The sequence below is a fragment of the Vanrija albida genome (genome assembly GCF_041260175.1).
Source record: "Vanrija albida strain AlHP1 chromosome Unknown contig_3, whole genome shotgun sequence".
Taxonomy (NCBI): domain Eukaryota; kingdom Fungi; phylum Basidiomycota; class Tremellomycetes; order Trichosporonales; family Trichosporonaceae; genus Vanrija; species Vanrija albida.
The window spans coordinates 3251404-3265763 of NW_027191422.1; the positions used below are offsets into that span (position 1 = coordinate 3251404).

Genomic DNA, 14360 nt, shown 5'->3' on the forward strand with positions numbered 1-14360 from the left:
GCTGTACCATTACGCGGCACTTTTATGATAATGGCGAGTGGTGATGTCTAGCCTCTACTTCTTCTCCTTGTCCTCGTCCTCGGCCTCCTTGCGCTCGGCCTCAAACTTTGCCTCTTCGGCCTTGAGCTCGGCCTCCTCGGCCTTGAGCTCGTCGGTCGCCTTCTTGGCCTCTGACGCGGCAGCCTTGGACTCGGACGCGGCCTCCTTGGACTCGGCAGCAGCGGCCTTGGACTCGGTCGCCGACGACGCGGCCTCAAACGCCGACTGCTTGGCGTCGGACGCGGCGTTGCCGTCGCTCGTGGGGGCGGGGGCGGGCTTCTCTTTCTCCGCGGCAGGCTCGGGCGCCTTGCGCCCCAGCTCCTGCCCCTCGGGCTGCAGCTTGCGCTCCCACTTGGCTGCCCTGTCAACGCTTGCCCCTTGCCGCACGCTCACCTTGCTCCTTCTTGGCCTTGGGGTCGTGCTTGCCGCCGAGCATGCGCTCGGCCCAGCCGACGGCGCTGCCGAACGCGTGCGCCATCTTGCCGCTCACCGTATCGTGGTCGTGCTCGTCGCACTCTGCGGCCGACTGGCGCGGCTTGTCGGGGTGCGGGGGCTCGGTCCAGCCTCCGCTCGCCGCCTTGTCGCCGAACGAGATGTGCGGGTTCCGGCCCTCGACGTCGTCGGCGTACGCCTGGAAGATCTTCTTCTGCGTCGCCGTGAGGGTTCTGAGATGTCAGTGGACCGGTCAAGTCACAGGCCGGAGGACTCACCGCGGGATCTGGATCTTCCATGACACGATCAGGTCGCCGCGCTCGCCCTTGCGCCCGTACAGCGACTTTACGCCGCGGCCCTTGAGCACGGCCTCCTGGCCGTACTGGGTGCCCTCGCGGATGCGGACCTCGACGTCGCCCTCGAGCGTGGGCACGCGCACGCGGCCGCCGAGCAGCGCCGTCTGGAGCGGCACCTTGGCCTCGTGGTACAGGTTTGTGCCTTGGCGGCGGAAGACGCTTGAGGGCTTGACGTTGACGCGGACGTACAGGTCGCCTGGGGGCCCCTGGGCCGAGAGCGGCATGTCGCCTGCGCCGGGGATCTTGATCTTCATGCCGTCCTCGATGCCGGCGGGGATCTCGACGTCGACCTCCTTGCGCTCCTTTACGCGGCCGACGCCGTCGCACGAGTCGCAGCGCGCCGAGCGCGGGATGACGCTGCCCGTGCCCCCGCAGGTCGGGCACGTCGACGCCATGAACATGCCCTGGACCTGGAACGCCTGCTGGCCAGTGCCGCGGCAGGTGCCGCACGTCGCCTTCTTCTCGCCGGGCTTGAGACCAGAGCCGTGGCACGGCTGGCAGTCGACGACGGGCGTGATCATGACCTTGCGCGTGACGCCGGCGCACGCGTCGTTGAAGCTGAGCGTGATGCTCGACTCGAGGTCGTCGCCGCGGACCTGGCGTGCGCGCGGGCCGGCGCCGCCCGGCCCGCCGGCGCCGAACGACGCGCCGCCGCCAAACGCGCTGCCGAAGAGCTGCTCAAACAGGTCGCCGGCGTTGCCGCCCCGCCCGCCGAACGCGCCGCCAAAGTCCTGGAAGCCGCCGAACCCGCCGGCGCCGCCCCGCGAGAACATGTTGGGGTCGAAGCCCTCCTGCGTGGACGCAGAGCCGTACTGGTCGTACGCCTGGCGTTTTGTGTCGTCGGACAGGATCTGTGGCGTGAGCGGGGCGCCTGGGGAGTGAGGCGTTGCCACTTACATCGTAGGCTGCCTGGATCTCGTGGAACTTTTCGGCGGCACCCTCCTCCTTGTTCGAGTCGGGGTGCCACTTCTTGGCGAGCTGGGCCTGTCAGCGAGGCAGGGGAAGCGGGTAGGGGAGACGTACCGCGTAGTATGCCTTCTTAATGTCGCCTGCCTTGGCGTCCTTGGCCACGCCGAGGGTCTCGTACGGGTTCTTGTGCTCGGCGGTGTTGGCCGACGAGGCGTGGAACGCGCGCTGGGCGATGTCAGTACGCTGCAAGCGCCACGAAGCTTACCGAACGGGGCGACGAGCTCATGGCGTGCTTGGACGAGCTGGCGACGGTCGAGGGGCGGCCGGGCGCCGTGTGGAGCGAGCGCGCGCGCCATTGTGGCGACGTCGATGGGGGCTGGGAATGGCGCGAGGCAGGAGGCGCTGGCGGCGCCGATGAGCTCGCGACGGCCGGCTGCGAGAGGGACGAGAGTGCTGAGAATGCGCGTGTGGGTACTCTGGGTGGCATTGTTGATATGGATACAGGTGAGAGTGGTGAGATGAGAGCTGGCGAGCTGCGAGCCGTCGATGAGAAGTACAAGTCGTCGTCGGTTTTGCTTTTGGAAACTACCAGTGACTTGTCGCGAACATGAGTGGCGGAGAAGGGCGGAGAGCGGAGGCGGGCGGGGCGGGAGCAAATCTGACACGCGGCACGGAGCCAGATGTTCTTGCCGAGAGCCGAACGCCACGCGACAGCCACGCGGTGTTAATGAATCACGTGATTGGCCAAGAACCCTTGTGGCTCCGAGGCCCAGAGTCGAAAACAAGCGCACCACTTTCCCGTCTGACAGAACGCGGGTCCCGTCAAATTGTCGTGTTTGTTTCACCGACCGATTGGATCCTCCGGCGAAGCATCTCCAGGAAACGGTATTAACGCAGGCGGCAGTCACCTCGCAGGCCAAGTATGTACATGGCGCAGAAGGAACGGCTACTGTCCCGGCCGAGACGCCACCACGCCAGCTGCCGCCGGCCGGCGCCGACAGATCCGTCCGTGGCCTTGACCTTGTGCTCACTCAGGCGCAGGTGCGCGCGCGCTCCCGCCCAGGGCCAGCCGCGGCCTCCCTACTGAACACGCTGCGCTCCACAACGGCACGGGACGGCGCCTGTGGCAGATTAGCTGCTTGTTTAGCTACTTTCGAATCGGTTGACGTTGTCGTTGTTCTGATCCGCTCTGATCGCGAGCAGGGGTCGTAAACGTTGCTTCGTATGTTCCAACCGCTCTCCCCGTTCGAGGCCGCGCGCTGCATACGGCAGCAAAATCTAGGTTCTCGTTCACATACTAAGTTCTTAAAGAGGGGCAGGAACGAGCACCACGCTCGCTCACTCACGTAACCTCGACGCGACACACCCTGCGGGATGGGACACCCTCGCCCCTTGACGTAACCTGTGACTGCCGGCGGCGGGCCAAGAACGCGGGACGAGGTACAGTTGCGTTTGTTCCGTGCTCTCTGTCACCATTGCAACCAGATGTAAACACATAAAGGGGGGCAGGGTGAGGAGGCAGGCGTGCCCCTCACCCATCAACAAGAATGCTCGTTGACGCCGCCCTCCTGGCGGTCCTCGCGGCGTTGCCGCTCGCGCCCCTCGCCTCGGCGCTCACCACGTCGGGCACGTACGACTATGTCATTGTCGGCGGCGGCACGGCCGGCGCCGTGCTCGCCAACCGGCTGACCGAAGACCCGAAGGTCAGCGTCGCCCTCATCGAGCCGGGAACGTGGTACCAGATCTCAAACTTCATCCTCGGCTCGACCCCGGCCGGCAGCACGTTCTGGTCGTGGGGCAACACGAACCAGCCGATCAACCCGCTCGTCGACTGGGGCTTCATCACCGAGCCGCAGAAGGGGTGCAACAACCGCAACATTCGGTATGCGCGAGGCAAGTGTCTCGGCGGCAGGTGAGTGGCGGCGGCGTGGCGGGGCCCACGAAAGTCGACTCACCCGCGCAGCTCGGCACGCAACTACATGCTCTACCACAAGCCGGACAAGGGCTCGCTCGACCTGTGGGCCGACGTTGTCGGGGACCCGACGTACCGCTACGACGCATTCGACGCCTACTACCGCAAGTCGACGACGTGGACGGCGCCCAAGCAGCCGCCGCGCGCGGCAAACGCCACGGTCGGGTTCGACACGGGCGCCTACGGCCCCGTCAACGGCCCGCTGCAGATCAGCTACCCCAACTATGCGCAGCCCATCTCGAGCTGGCTCATCATGGGCCTCAACTACATTGGCATCCCGACCATCCCAGGCCTCAACTCGGGCAACCTCCTGGGCACGCAGTACTCGACGAGCACCATCAGCCCGTGGGACGAGAAGCGGTCGTCGAGCCAGACGGCGTACCTCGACTCTGCCAAGAACAGGCGCAACCTCAGCGTCTTCCAGCTCACAAAGGCCCAGCGCATCATCTTTGAGGGCAAGCGCGCCGTCGGCGTCCAGCTCAAGGGCGGCAAGATCCTCGGCGCCCGCCGCGAGGTCCTCCTCACCGCCGGCGCCTTCCACTCGCCCCAGATCCTCATGCTCTCGGGCATCGGCCCGCCCGAGACGCTGGCAAAGTTCAACATTCCTCTCGTGCACGCCAGCCCTGGCGTCGGCCAAAACATGACCGACCACGTCCTCTTCGGCCCGGCGTACCGCGTCCGCGTGGAGACTTGGACAAAGTGGGCAAACAACATCCTCGCCACCGTCTGGGAGTTCCTCACAGAGTACCTCATCTTCAAGCGCGGCCCCTTCACCAACCCCTCGGTCGACCTGCTCGCGTTCGAGAAGACGCCGCGCGACATGCTCTCGCCCGCCGCCGCCGCCGCCCTCGACGCAGCGTACCCGCCCTCGTGGCCCGAGATCGAGTTCTTCATCTCGGGCGGAACCATCATGGACGCGTCCCGCACAAAGGGATCAGCCTCGGGCCAGCCGACAGACGGGTACAACTACGCGTCGGTCATTGTCGGCCTGCAGGCCGCCATGTCGCGCGGCACAGTCACCCTCAAGAGCGGCAGCATCGACGACCTGCCCGCCATCGACCCCCAGTGGCTCACCCACCCCGTCGACCAGGAGGTCGCCCTCGCCGCCTTCAAGCGCGCCCGCGCCGTGTGGCAGGCCCCGCCCGTCCGGCCCGTCCTCTACGGCCCAGAGTACTACCCCGGCGAGGAGGTCGCCACCGACGAGCAGATCGCAAACCACATCAGGAACCAGGTCACCACCATCTGGCACGCCGCGACCACTAACCGCATGGGCCGCCCAGACGACCCAACCGCCGTCGTCGACACTAGCTGCAGGGTCTACGGTGTCGAGGGCCTCCGCGTCGTCGACGCCAGTGCCTTCGCCCTCCTGCCCCCCGGCCACCCCCAGTCCACCGTCTACGCCCTCGCCGAGAAGATTGCCGACCTCATCAAGCGCGGCCTTTGAGCACCACGTTGATTCCTTGTACACTGAAATATGGACGATGCATCTATCGCCTATGGCACACCTATGGCACACCTATGGCATGCCTATGACACAAGAGACTATATGCTTACAGGGTGTCTTATCATACATGCTTACACCTGCCCACACGTGCACAGCTTTGCAAGGCGGGCACCGACGGGCTTGAGCGCACGCTCACACGCGATGCGGATGGCCACGTCGGGACTTGGCCCCTCGGCTTTGGCCATGACTTGACCGTGAACAGACACTGCCATGTCAGTGGCCACGGTCACCGGACAAACTTACAACTCGCGGCGTACACCTGGTGCTTGCCCGGCACTTCACCCAGGCGCTCGATGGCATAGGCCTGGCACCCTTGCTTGGCAAGCACCTCGAGGAGGACGCTCTTCGGGTGGTTCGAGTGTGCGATCGGGGGCACAGCGTAGAGGTCGATGAAGGGGCGGAGATATTCGTTGTACAGCTTCCTAGGCACTTCAAGGTCGAATTCGCAGTCCTCCAAGATCGCCCCAAACACAGCCTCGACAGTATCACCGATCCACTTGTGCTGTCGAACGTTGGCCCAGAACTCGTGGTTCTCCTTGCCGGCCGCCCGCTGCGCGTCGGCCTTGTCCTTGGCCTTCCTCAGATCCCCCTCCACCTTCTGCAGCTGAAGCATAGTCGGCTTATCCATGTCGGTAAACTGGTCGGACAGGCCAGAGAAGATGAGGAAAGCTCCAAACGCCGCCTGTTGGCCGTCAGCAAGGCCGTAGACCCCAAGCACTTACATTCGACACGCGCGAATGCTTCATATGTGTCATGGGTGCTGGGCCCAAGTCTGGGTGAGAACGGAAGATTTCGTCGACGGTCACTGGAGGTCAGCGGCTGCGGCACCCAGCCTCTCACGATAGTCGATTACGCCGTCACCCAGAAACTCGCATCGTTCAAACTGAGCCTTGCTGTGTGAGTCGTTGATGTGACTCTGCCGGGTGTCAGCGCTACTTGAACGAAGGGCAGCCTCCACTCACCATGATGATGCGGCCCTCGGCAGGATGCTTGAACTTGTAGCCGAGCAGCGTGATTGGGCGGCCGATCGCAGTCTTGTCTCTAGTAAACTCTGCAAGCTGGGACCACTTGCGGAGCTTGATGGGGATGCAAAGGGCGTGCATCGCATCGATTGCAGCTTGGATGCTGCGGTTGTTTGAAAGGTATGCGGCGGCAATGAGTGCCTCAGCGACGTCGGCAACAGACTGCGAGGGGTCAGACACAAGCTTCTCTTTGGGGTACCTACTTTATCACCAAGCTTCTGAGTCGTCGGGGTCGACTCCTGGATACCGATCGCGTTCTCCACAATCCATCCAGGAGGAAGGAAAGCCCGGCCGCGGCGAACAGTCATGCGAATATATGGCACGATGCCAGCATTTATGAGCGACGCCTGAAGAGCCTTGTTGGACACCATCTTGTGTCTCAGGTCGGTCATGTCACCTTCCGTGCCGCCCCAGGTACTGCTCGAGATGTATGTGTCGACAGTGGCGACAAGTTTGAGGATTGTGTCGCCCAGAAGCTCGAGTCGCTCGTAGTTGAGCGCGGCCTGGCCTGCAAACGGACGTGAGCCTGGGCAGGTGGTCGCCTCGCGCGCCAGCGGCGTCTTGAGCGCGCCGTTGAAAAACTGCTGGTTCATCTCGTCGGCCAGAAGCTCGTCCTCCAGTTCGGTAAGGAGGGCTGGAAGAATCGAGGCAGTGCGGAGGACACTTGCGTTGAGGAAGTGACGAGTGTATAACTCGGGGATGAGGATATGTCCGCGGCATTTGGGGCCTTGCCAGACACTTCCGATCAGACCACCATTCTTCGGGCCGATGTAGTGATCCCCTTCGAGAAGCGGTTGGTTCGGATGCTTCAGGTTATCTGTATTGGCGATCTGCCCCCCTTTGCCGGCACCCGAGAGCTTCTCTTGCCAGAAGGTGGTCTGCAGGCCCGGCACGAGGGATCTTGGAGTGAACTCGGGGCGAAGGCGTACTGCGAAGAACCGCCTTCCGAACTCATTGTTTGGGGGGCTGATAACAGCGTCGTCGAGTTGTGCGTCGAGCACTGCGCGGTTGTCAAGGTTGAGCGGGGTAAAGAGATCGCCCTCGACGCGGTTCACTTCATCCCAGGCGATGTCCTCCGCAGTGAGGTTAGGCGTGGGCGCCAGGCCACGACGCAGAGGAAGAACCAGGTATCTCGTGTCCTCGAGCTCACCATCGAGGCCCTTGTTGAGGGTTGCCCTGAGCAGACGTCTGGTGAACTCGAAGGCACGGTCCATCTGCCCTTCATTGATGGCAATAGGCTGGGCGGCGCTCAGAATCGCCGAAGTTGAGAAGCCAAACTGCGTGATGTCGAGCTCGATAGGGCCCGCATGCTTGGCTCCCGGATCCAGTCCTGGAAGCGGAAGGGTCGTGAGGAGAAGCAGAGGGCGGCACTCTCTCGCCAGCTCGGTAGCTTGGGGATCTTCGAAAGCCACCGTTACGATCGCGGCGTGTAGCTTCTCGGCAGAAGGCACTGGAGGGCATTCCGCCCAAAACTTTGGGGAAGCATAATATGGGTACTCGTCTTCCCCAGAAGTGGGCGGCGGCTTGGACGAAGCGATCGCATTCGAGTTGTTATCGATAGCCGTTTGGGTCTGTTGGGCCTTCAACGCTTGGCTGTGCGTAGGACCCTTCTTGGTCGGGTTGGAGGGGGTTGGAACGAGGTCTTTGCTGATTTCGCCCGCGGCTATGAGCGCATTGATGGCATTGACAGCGGCTGATCGCTTGGCAACCTGCTTATTGTTGAAGAAGCCATCCGATGACGCCTGCTGGACCGGGCTGTTAAAGGGGAGTAGCACCGTGCACTTTTGGTTTCCCTCGACGCCGTTGGGAGCCGAGCCCACGAACACGTACTGGGCGTTGTGCACCGAGAGGTTGTTGCGCAGCGAGCCCACGTAGAGTGAGAGGAGCGTGGTCGCGTTCTGCTGTGAGACACTGGGGTGGGCCTGGGGCTTATGTGAGGTGACCAGCCTCGACTTGGACGGGGAGAGGGGGCGGGCACGCTTGCTTGGTGAGCCGTTATCGGCGGGGCTGGCCCGCTTGGACATTTAAACTGGTGGGCGTTGAGGTGTGTGGGGAGAGGGAGAAACCGAGTTGAAGGGGGGGGCAGACGTACTGTCGGTGTCGTCGAGAGGAGGAGGAATCGTTGTTGTCGTTGTCGAGTGTCGAGTTGAATGATTGTAGCACACACGGACGGATGACTTGCCGGCGGCGGTCCAAGTAGGCGGCTCATGACGCATGAAATCGATTGATGGGTCACGTGACTTCATGACTCTGGACTGACTGCAGCCTACGAGATGGCCGAGGGGGACCGATATGCATCATGTGAACGTCGAAGATGAGCATCCATGGGCCGTGGAGCGGAATGTATCCTCGAGGCAAGACAGCGACGAGGTGATGCTTAATCGGTGGGGGCGGGTATGTGATCTGGGCGAGGTGGCACCGCGCCGTCGACTTTATGCCACGCTCCATTGTCGTGGCGACAGCAACCACCATCGCCCCCTGCGCCCACCTCGTGGCCATCGAAAAGCCTTCTAGCCTTCCCAGATCCTCCTATGCGACGGCGCCCTCTCCCATGCATTCGTGCTCGCCGTCGAGACGGCCTGTCGACGTGTCCCCAATGTCTCAACAACCCGTATTACCTCCTTCACCACTTCCCCTCAACTACACCTCTCCACATACTCCTACGCAAGACACTATCTCCTCCCCCGGCCCCTCCCATTCGGATTCGACCTAAACGGCTATCTCTTGTGCATCGCTTCCCTAACCCCCAACCCCTTCACCCGTACCCCCAAGTTGGGACTCCCTGGCTTCTCTCCACATCCTCCCACTGCCACATTGCCTCGCCAGTCGCTGCCCGTACCTGCCCCCCTCCTTTTCAGGCCTCTTGACATACTGTGCACTTTTCTCGCCACCCCACCCATTCTGGCGTTCTCGCGCGACTCGCAGGCCACCGCATTCCTGAAGGAAGACGTGGAAGGTGAGTCCAGACGATCCGAGCTTCACCCCCGACGCCCATCCTACGCCCGTCACGCCTAGGACCGCCCTTGCTAGATGCCATCAGATCTCGGCGCGACCCCGTAGCCATGCAGAGCCCTGCTGCCCGCGAAAGGGAGTGACCGAGACTGATGATGAAGGACACCCTCGGTGCTCCTTGCTTGCTGGGTCTGTGGCGCAACCTGGCAGCCGTGCGGCGTGCTCAGCACCTGCCCGCTCTCTAGGGGTGACCCAGCCCAGCCTCTCACGCCGCCGGCCGGTGTTGAGCGACAGGCGAAGCACGTCCGTTGCGACGGCGCGACCAGGCAACCATGCGGCGTCCCCCTCCCAGGGGTCGCAGCCCGTTCGCCTGGAGTGAACCGACACGACCTCTCACACCGCTAGCTAGGGCGCCAGTATGCGCACCAGCTTTGAGGTTGAGCGAAGGGACACCCTAATGCACTACCAATGCCAAGCAATACCTGTGAATCAGTTACTATGTCCCACCACCGCCTCCAACGGCAGCCGTTGATGATCGACACATGTCGACTCAGTGTGACAATGTGCGAGTGCTCATAACGATCCCGCGGATCTCGGAGACAGATCATCAGGGCAGATTCCCGAGTGGTCAAAGGGGGTGGAGTCAAGTTTCATCGCTTGCCTCATTAGAGGTTTACTTCCACTGCATTCGCTTCGTCGGTTCGAATCCGGCTCTGCTCAAATAAAATCATTCCTTTTACATTTCCTCACACCCTGCCTGCACCCACACAGTTCCAACCTCCACCATACCCTCACGCGCCTCAATTTCGGTCTGCGGTCAAATCGTCCATCTCGACCATTCTCTCCATTTACTTCTCTTGCTGGATCTCTTAGTGTCGGCCTCTCCCCCCATCAGCTGTGCGACACGACACACGATGATACCCCATCGTGCGACTGCTGCGCGGCATGTCCTCCGACTCGTTCTTGGACGTCGCCAGCTGCTCGAGCCGTCTGTGCGCCGATTCGCTACCGCCGCGGCTGCGACGACAACAGACAGCGATAACTCGACCTCCAGCCTCTACCCTCCTGTTGCTGAGGATCGAGTTAGGGGAGCCCCTTCCCCTCTTGGGTTTTACCCGTCTGTAAAGCTGCCGAACAACGGCCAGCAGACCGGATACGATCCCACGATCCAGCCCCATCTCGTGAGCGCCTGGGACGTCAATATCGCTGACAACAGGATGGCGCCCACATACAATCCTCCCTGTCAGCTCCTCAACCCCCGCCATTACCGCCGTCGTCACCATCTTCCGTCCCCATATCGCCAGCGGAGTGCCAACAGTGCTCGCCCTCCCACCAGTTCGCAGCTGCCCTCACCGTAGACCCACGAGTGACGGTAGCCAGGGTGCGACACCTGCTTGTTCTGCCCGTCGGGGATACGGTTGCGGCAAAGCAGGCCAGGCTCGCTGATTTGCGCAAACTCATCAACCATCTGTCTTCAGCGCTTCACGAGAGGCGGACCAAGAATATCCGCCGTGTCCTGCTGGCGACCTGGGGGCACTGGCTCCAACTGGCTGGGCAGCTCCAATCGCTCGCCGCTTTGCCTCGTCCCGGAGGAAACGAAGGGAGAGAAATGGCTCCCAAATGGTTTGACTCGCTCTTGCAGGCCCTCATCGATTCCGAGACCCCAAATACCACCTCCACCATACACCACACACCAGCCCAAGCCGAAGCCAGCATGGTCGCAAGGTTCGGTATCAGCAGACCTACGATCTCTAGCGCCCTCGGATCCATGGTCAACCTCGGTTGTCCGCCGACTCCCTTCCAGCTACAGCGGCTGCTGCAGCACAAGCCGGTGTCTGAGATTCTCGGATGGGCGGCTGGGCATCCTGTGGACCACACAGCGCTCGACGGCAACGCAGCACTCGACGACGCGGCAAGAGTGCTGTCCAGTCTCCTCACGACATTATCTCCTGAGTCAATTGCGGGAAGAGTTAGGCTAGCAGGCTCACCGCATCGTCGCGGTGCTTCCAAGCATAGTTCGGCTGATTTGCGGCGCTTGGAGCTCGAAGCTTGCAATCAAGCCCTATCCACCATCGAGAGAATCCAGCGACGCAAGCTTGAGCCACTGCCCCAATGGTATGCTTTCGCCGACGAGCGACGCCCGACTTGGACCGCTTACATTTCAAACTATGTTGAACGGGCGGCTGCGATCGCGAACGGCACCTCCGACGCAAGGGCAGCCTTCCCAACCAAGTCGGAAGCATTCATCTTGTGGCTTCTCTTGCGCGACCTCCTCATCCAGGCCGACCGTGTCCATCATCTTCAACACCCTGTAGCTGCAACTTCCGGAGCCTCCCTGCCCGGCACTCCAAGACCAGGCGCAACTACGTTGGACGGGCCAACCCAACCATACGACATCACGAAGCCCCTCGACATCATTCGCCTCAGCTGTGGCATCACGACGCTGAAGCCAGAGGAGCCCACCATGTCTGGATCGCACTGGCAAGACCGACGCTACCGCTTTCTGACCGTGAGCACCATCATTCGCTACCTACATTGGACCATGAGGGAGAGCTGGACGGCTGTCGACGAACTCTCAAGTTTCATGCTCCGCAGCACTCGACGCGAAGACTTCCCTTGCGGCGAAAACCCCAACGCGTGGACTCAGCCCATCCCACCGATAACTGTCATGACTGCTAGCTACATGCTTGGGGCTACCCGCACTCCTGCACACCTGGAGCAGATGCTGCCGAGGTTAGAGGGGATCCCCATCGTGGAAGGTGGATTCATCTCGCGCACCGTGCGGGAGCGGCGTCTCTTACTTGCTGCACTCGCGGACCGTTCAAATGCGGAGACGACCTCGAACGCAGCCGATCGTAGCGAGAACAACCTTGAACACCGACTCCAACTCCTCTTAGATCGCCTCGACCAGCTTGGCGACAAGTAATGTGTTGTATCACCACCGCACCACCCATGTCCACCCAGCATTGCATCGTACCAAGCTCAGGCCTCGCACTTATCGCGCTGATCTGCTGAACTGTCTATTGATACGCGGCCCAGAGGACCACTGTCCCGCAACCACTCCCTCGCTGACCTGCACAGCCAGCACCCAAGACCTCAACGCGTCCCCCGTCAATCGACGCAACTCGGCAACTGGAACACAGCGGGGAATAACGTGAAGTACATTGGTCATAGGATCATGGTCCTTGTCGTCGTCTAATCTACCAGCTGCCTTTGCCGCCGGCTTGGGGGTCGGGATGCGTCCCGCCTTAAGGGCCCGCGGGGTCGGTAGACGGGTTAGAGCCGCCGGTGCTGCCGCCAGCCTCGCCGCCGCTGGAGCCACCCTCGGATCCACCCTCGGCAGGGGGGTTGGTGCCGCCGGGCTGCTGGCCGCCGGGCTGCTGGCCTCCGGGCTGCTGGCCACCGGGCTGCTGGCCTCCCTCCTGGCCACCCTCCTGGCCACCCTCCTGGCCGCCGGGCTGCTGGCCACCAGGCTGCTGGCCTCCGGGCTCCTGACCACCAGGCTGCTGGCCACCAGGCTGCTGGCCTCCGGGCTCCTGACCACCAGGCTGCTGGCCACCGGGCTGCTGGCCTCCGGGCTCCTGGCCACCAGGCTGCTGGCCACCGGGCTGCTGGCCACCGCCCTGCTCGCCGCCGCCCTGCTCGCCGCCGCCGGAGCCGCCAGGAGGAGGGGGAGTGGTGCCGGGACCGCCGCTGGTAGGGGGCTGGGTGCTACCGGGAGGGCAGTCCTTGCACTCGCCAGTGGGGGGAGGCTTGGTCGGGGGAGGCTTGACGACGACGCCGCCACCACCACCGACCCACTCGCCACCACCCCAGGGGCCGCCCGGGTAGGGGAGGGGGGCGCCGCCGACGAGGATGGGCTCGGGGCAGAGCGAGGGGAGGCACCAGCCGAGGGTCTTGCAGAGGATGGGACCCTTGTGGGAATGACCCCACTTGCCCCACTTGCCCCACTTGCCCCAGCCGTGGCCCCAGGTGCGGGCCTCGAGGTCGGCGTCGGAGACGGCGCGCTCGTCGTTAGGGATGGGCGAGCCCAGGACCTGGACGACGGCTGTGGGTGTTAGCCAAGGGGCATGGGGGAGTGGCATGGTGACCAGCGCCGAGCGCGTGAGGAGGCCCACCGCGGCTCTAGGCTACCAAGTCACGAGCTCTACTCACCCAGGAGGGCGACAATGGCGGACTTGTTGATCAACATGGTCGTAAGGTCGTTTGAAAAAGATGTTGAGGGATGGGGTTCATGAGCTGATACATGGCCGGCTTAAGTAGACGTCTGGGGACGTCTCACCTCGCGGTGTTGGGCGCCTGTGTTGACGCGTAAACAAGTGTGATACAAACAAGGTGTTCCATCTGGTGAGGACACTACGCGTTCTGCTTGGATACCAAGTGCCTTGCTCGTCGTCAAGTGAATGAACCGGGACTGACGTCAGAGGCAAGCCCTCGAGCAGATGAGCACGCCTTCGTCTAGCGCCGGAGCGCGGAGCGCAGACGGGCTCGCGAGTGGGCACGGCGAGAGGGCCGTGGAACACGCGGAGCCGGAGCCACGTTCTAGATTGCATAGCAGCCGGCATGGCAGCCCGCCCCCAGCAGCGGCGATGCCATGCTCGCTGAAACGCAAGGTCCAAGTTAATAATGGCTGGCGCGCGTCTCCCTTGGTCTGGTCTGCATACCAGAGGGAGGCCGAGCCAGATGCCCAAGGTAGCCGACCGCGAGCCCATGGGAAGCGTGACTGCCTCGCGAGTCACTCGGCATCCGGGCCAACAAACCCAAGTTTCAGCCCGAGATGCATGTTTGATCATGTTTGAGGGTGGCCGACGTGTGCCATTGGGCGTGTTATCTGGTCGTCAGGGGAGGCTGGAGGGGTGGCCTCGACCGGTGGCCTCGACTTGCCCACCAAGGCTGCTCCAACGCACTGCACGTCTGACGGCGCGGTGGCATGCACGGCCGGAAGCGGCACGGCCGGCGACCGTCAAGCTGTCGATGCAGCCCATATCGGGACGGGGGGCATGCACACTAGAGTGCGTACACGTACGGAAGTGAGCGGGCCAACCCAAACCCAATCGCGACTTCAGATAGCCACAATGTCCGAGGCCAAACAAGCCCCCGCATCTGGCGCCACGTGACAAGACACAAACAACCACCCCACCGTCGCTATCGACGCGACGCGGGCGTGCCTGCAT

At 62.9% G+C, this 14360-nt stretch overlaps 4 protein-coding genes and 1 non-coding gene across 5 annotated transcripts; 2 read left to right on the forward strand and 3 right to left on the reverse strand.

Moving 5' to 3' along the window:
- Positions 1–54: 54 nt before the first annotated feature.
- MDJ1 (mdj1 protein precursor) lies at positions 55–2223 on the reverse strand (the record flags this gene model as incomplete). Its single annotated transcript, XM_069353109.1, has 6 exons — positions 55–395; positions 433–704; positions 750–1678; positions 1725–1805; positions 1851–1961; positions 2002–2223. 6 exons carry the CDS (start codon positions 2221–2223, stop codon positions 55–57), a joined length of 1956 nt encoding a protein of 651 aa, XP_069210527.1.
- A 1060-nt stretch (positions 2224–3283) lies between these two features.
- Q8F55_004597 (uncharacterized protein) lies at positions 3284–5152 on the forward strand (the record flags this gene model as incomplete). The annotated part of the gene is made up of 2 exons (XM_069353110.1): positions 3284–3648; positions 3700–5152. 2 exons carry the CDS (start codon positions 3284–3286, stop codon positions 5150–5152), a joined length of 1818 nt encoding a protein of 605 aa, XP_069210528.1.
- Positions 5153–5283: 131 nt separating this feature from the next.
- Positions 5284–8258, reverse strand: dcl1 (Dicer-like protein 1; the record flags this gene model as incomplete). The annotated part of the gene is made up of 6 exons (XM_069353111.1): positions 5284–5417; positions 5456–5894; positions 5935–6017; positions 6053–6128; positions 6175–6396; positions 6438–8258. The coding sequence occupies 6 exons, from the start codon at positions 8256–8258 to the stop codon at positions 5284–5286; spliced, it is 2775 nt and encodes a 924-aa protein (XP_069210529.1).
- A 1538-nt stretch (positions 8259–9796) lies between these two features.
- On the forward strand, positions 9797–9906 carry Q8F55_004599. Its single transcript has one exon. It is a non-coding gene; the product is annotated as a tRNA-Leu (tRNA).
- A 2528-nt stretch (positions 9907–12434) lies between these two features.
- Positions 12435–13378, reverse strand: Q8F55_004600 (uncharacterized protein; the record flags this gene model as incomplete). The annotated part of the gene is made up of 2 exons (XM_069353112.1): positions 12435–13234; positions 13342–13378. 2 exons carry the CDS (start codon positions 13376–13378, stop codon positions 12435–12437), a joined length of 837 nt encoding a protein of 278 aa, XP_069210530.1.
- Between the last annotated feature and the right edge of the window lie 982 nt (positions 13379–14360).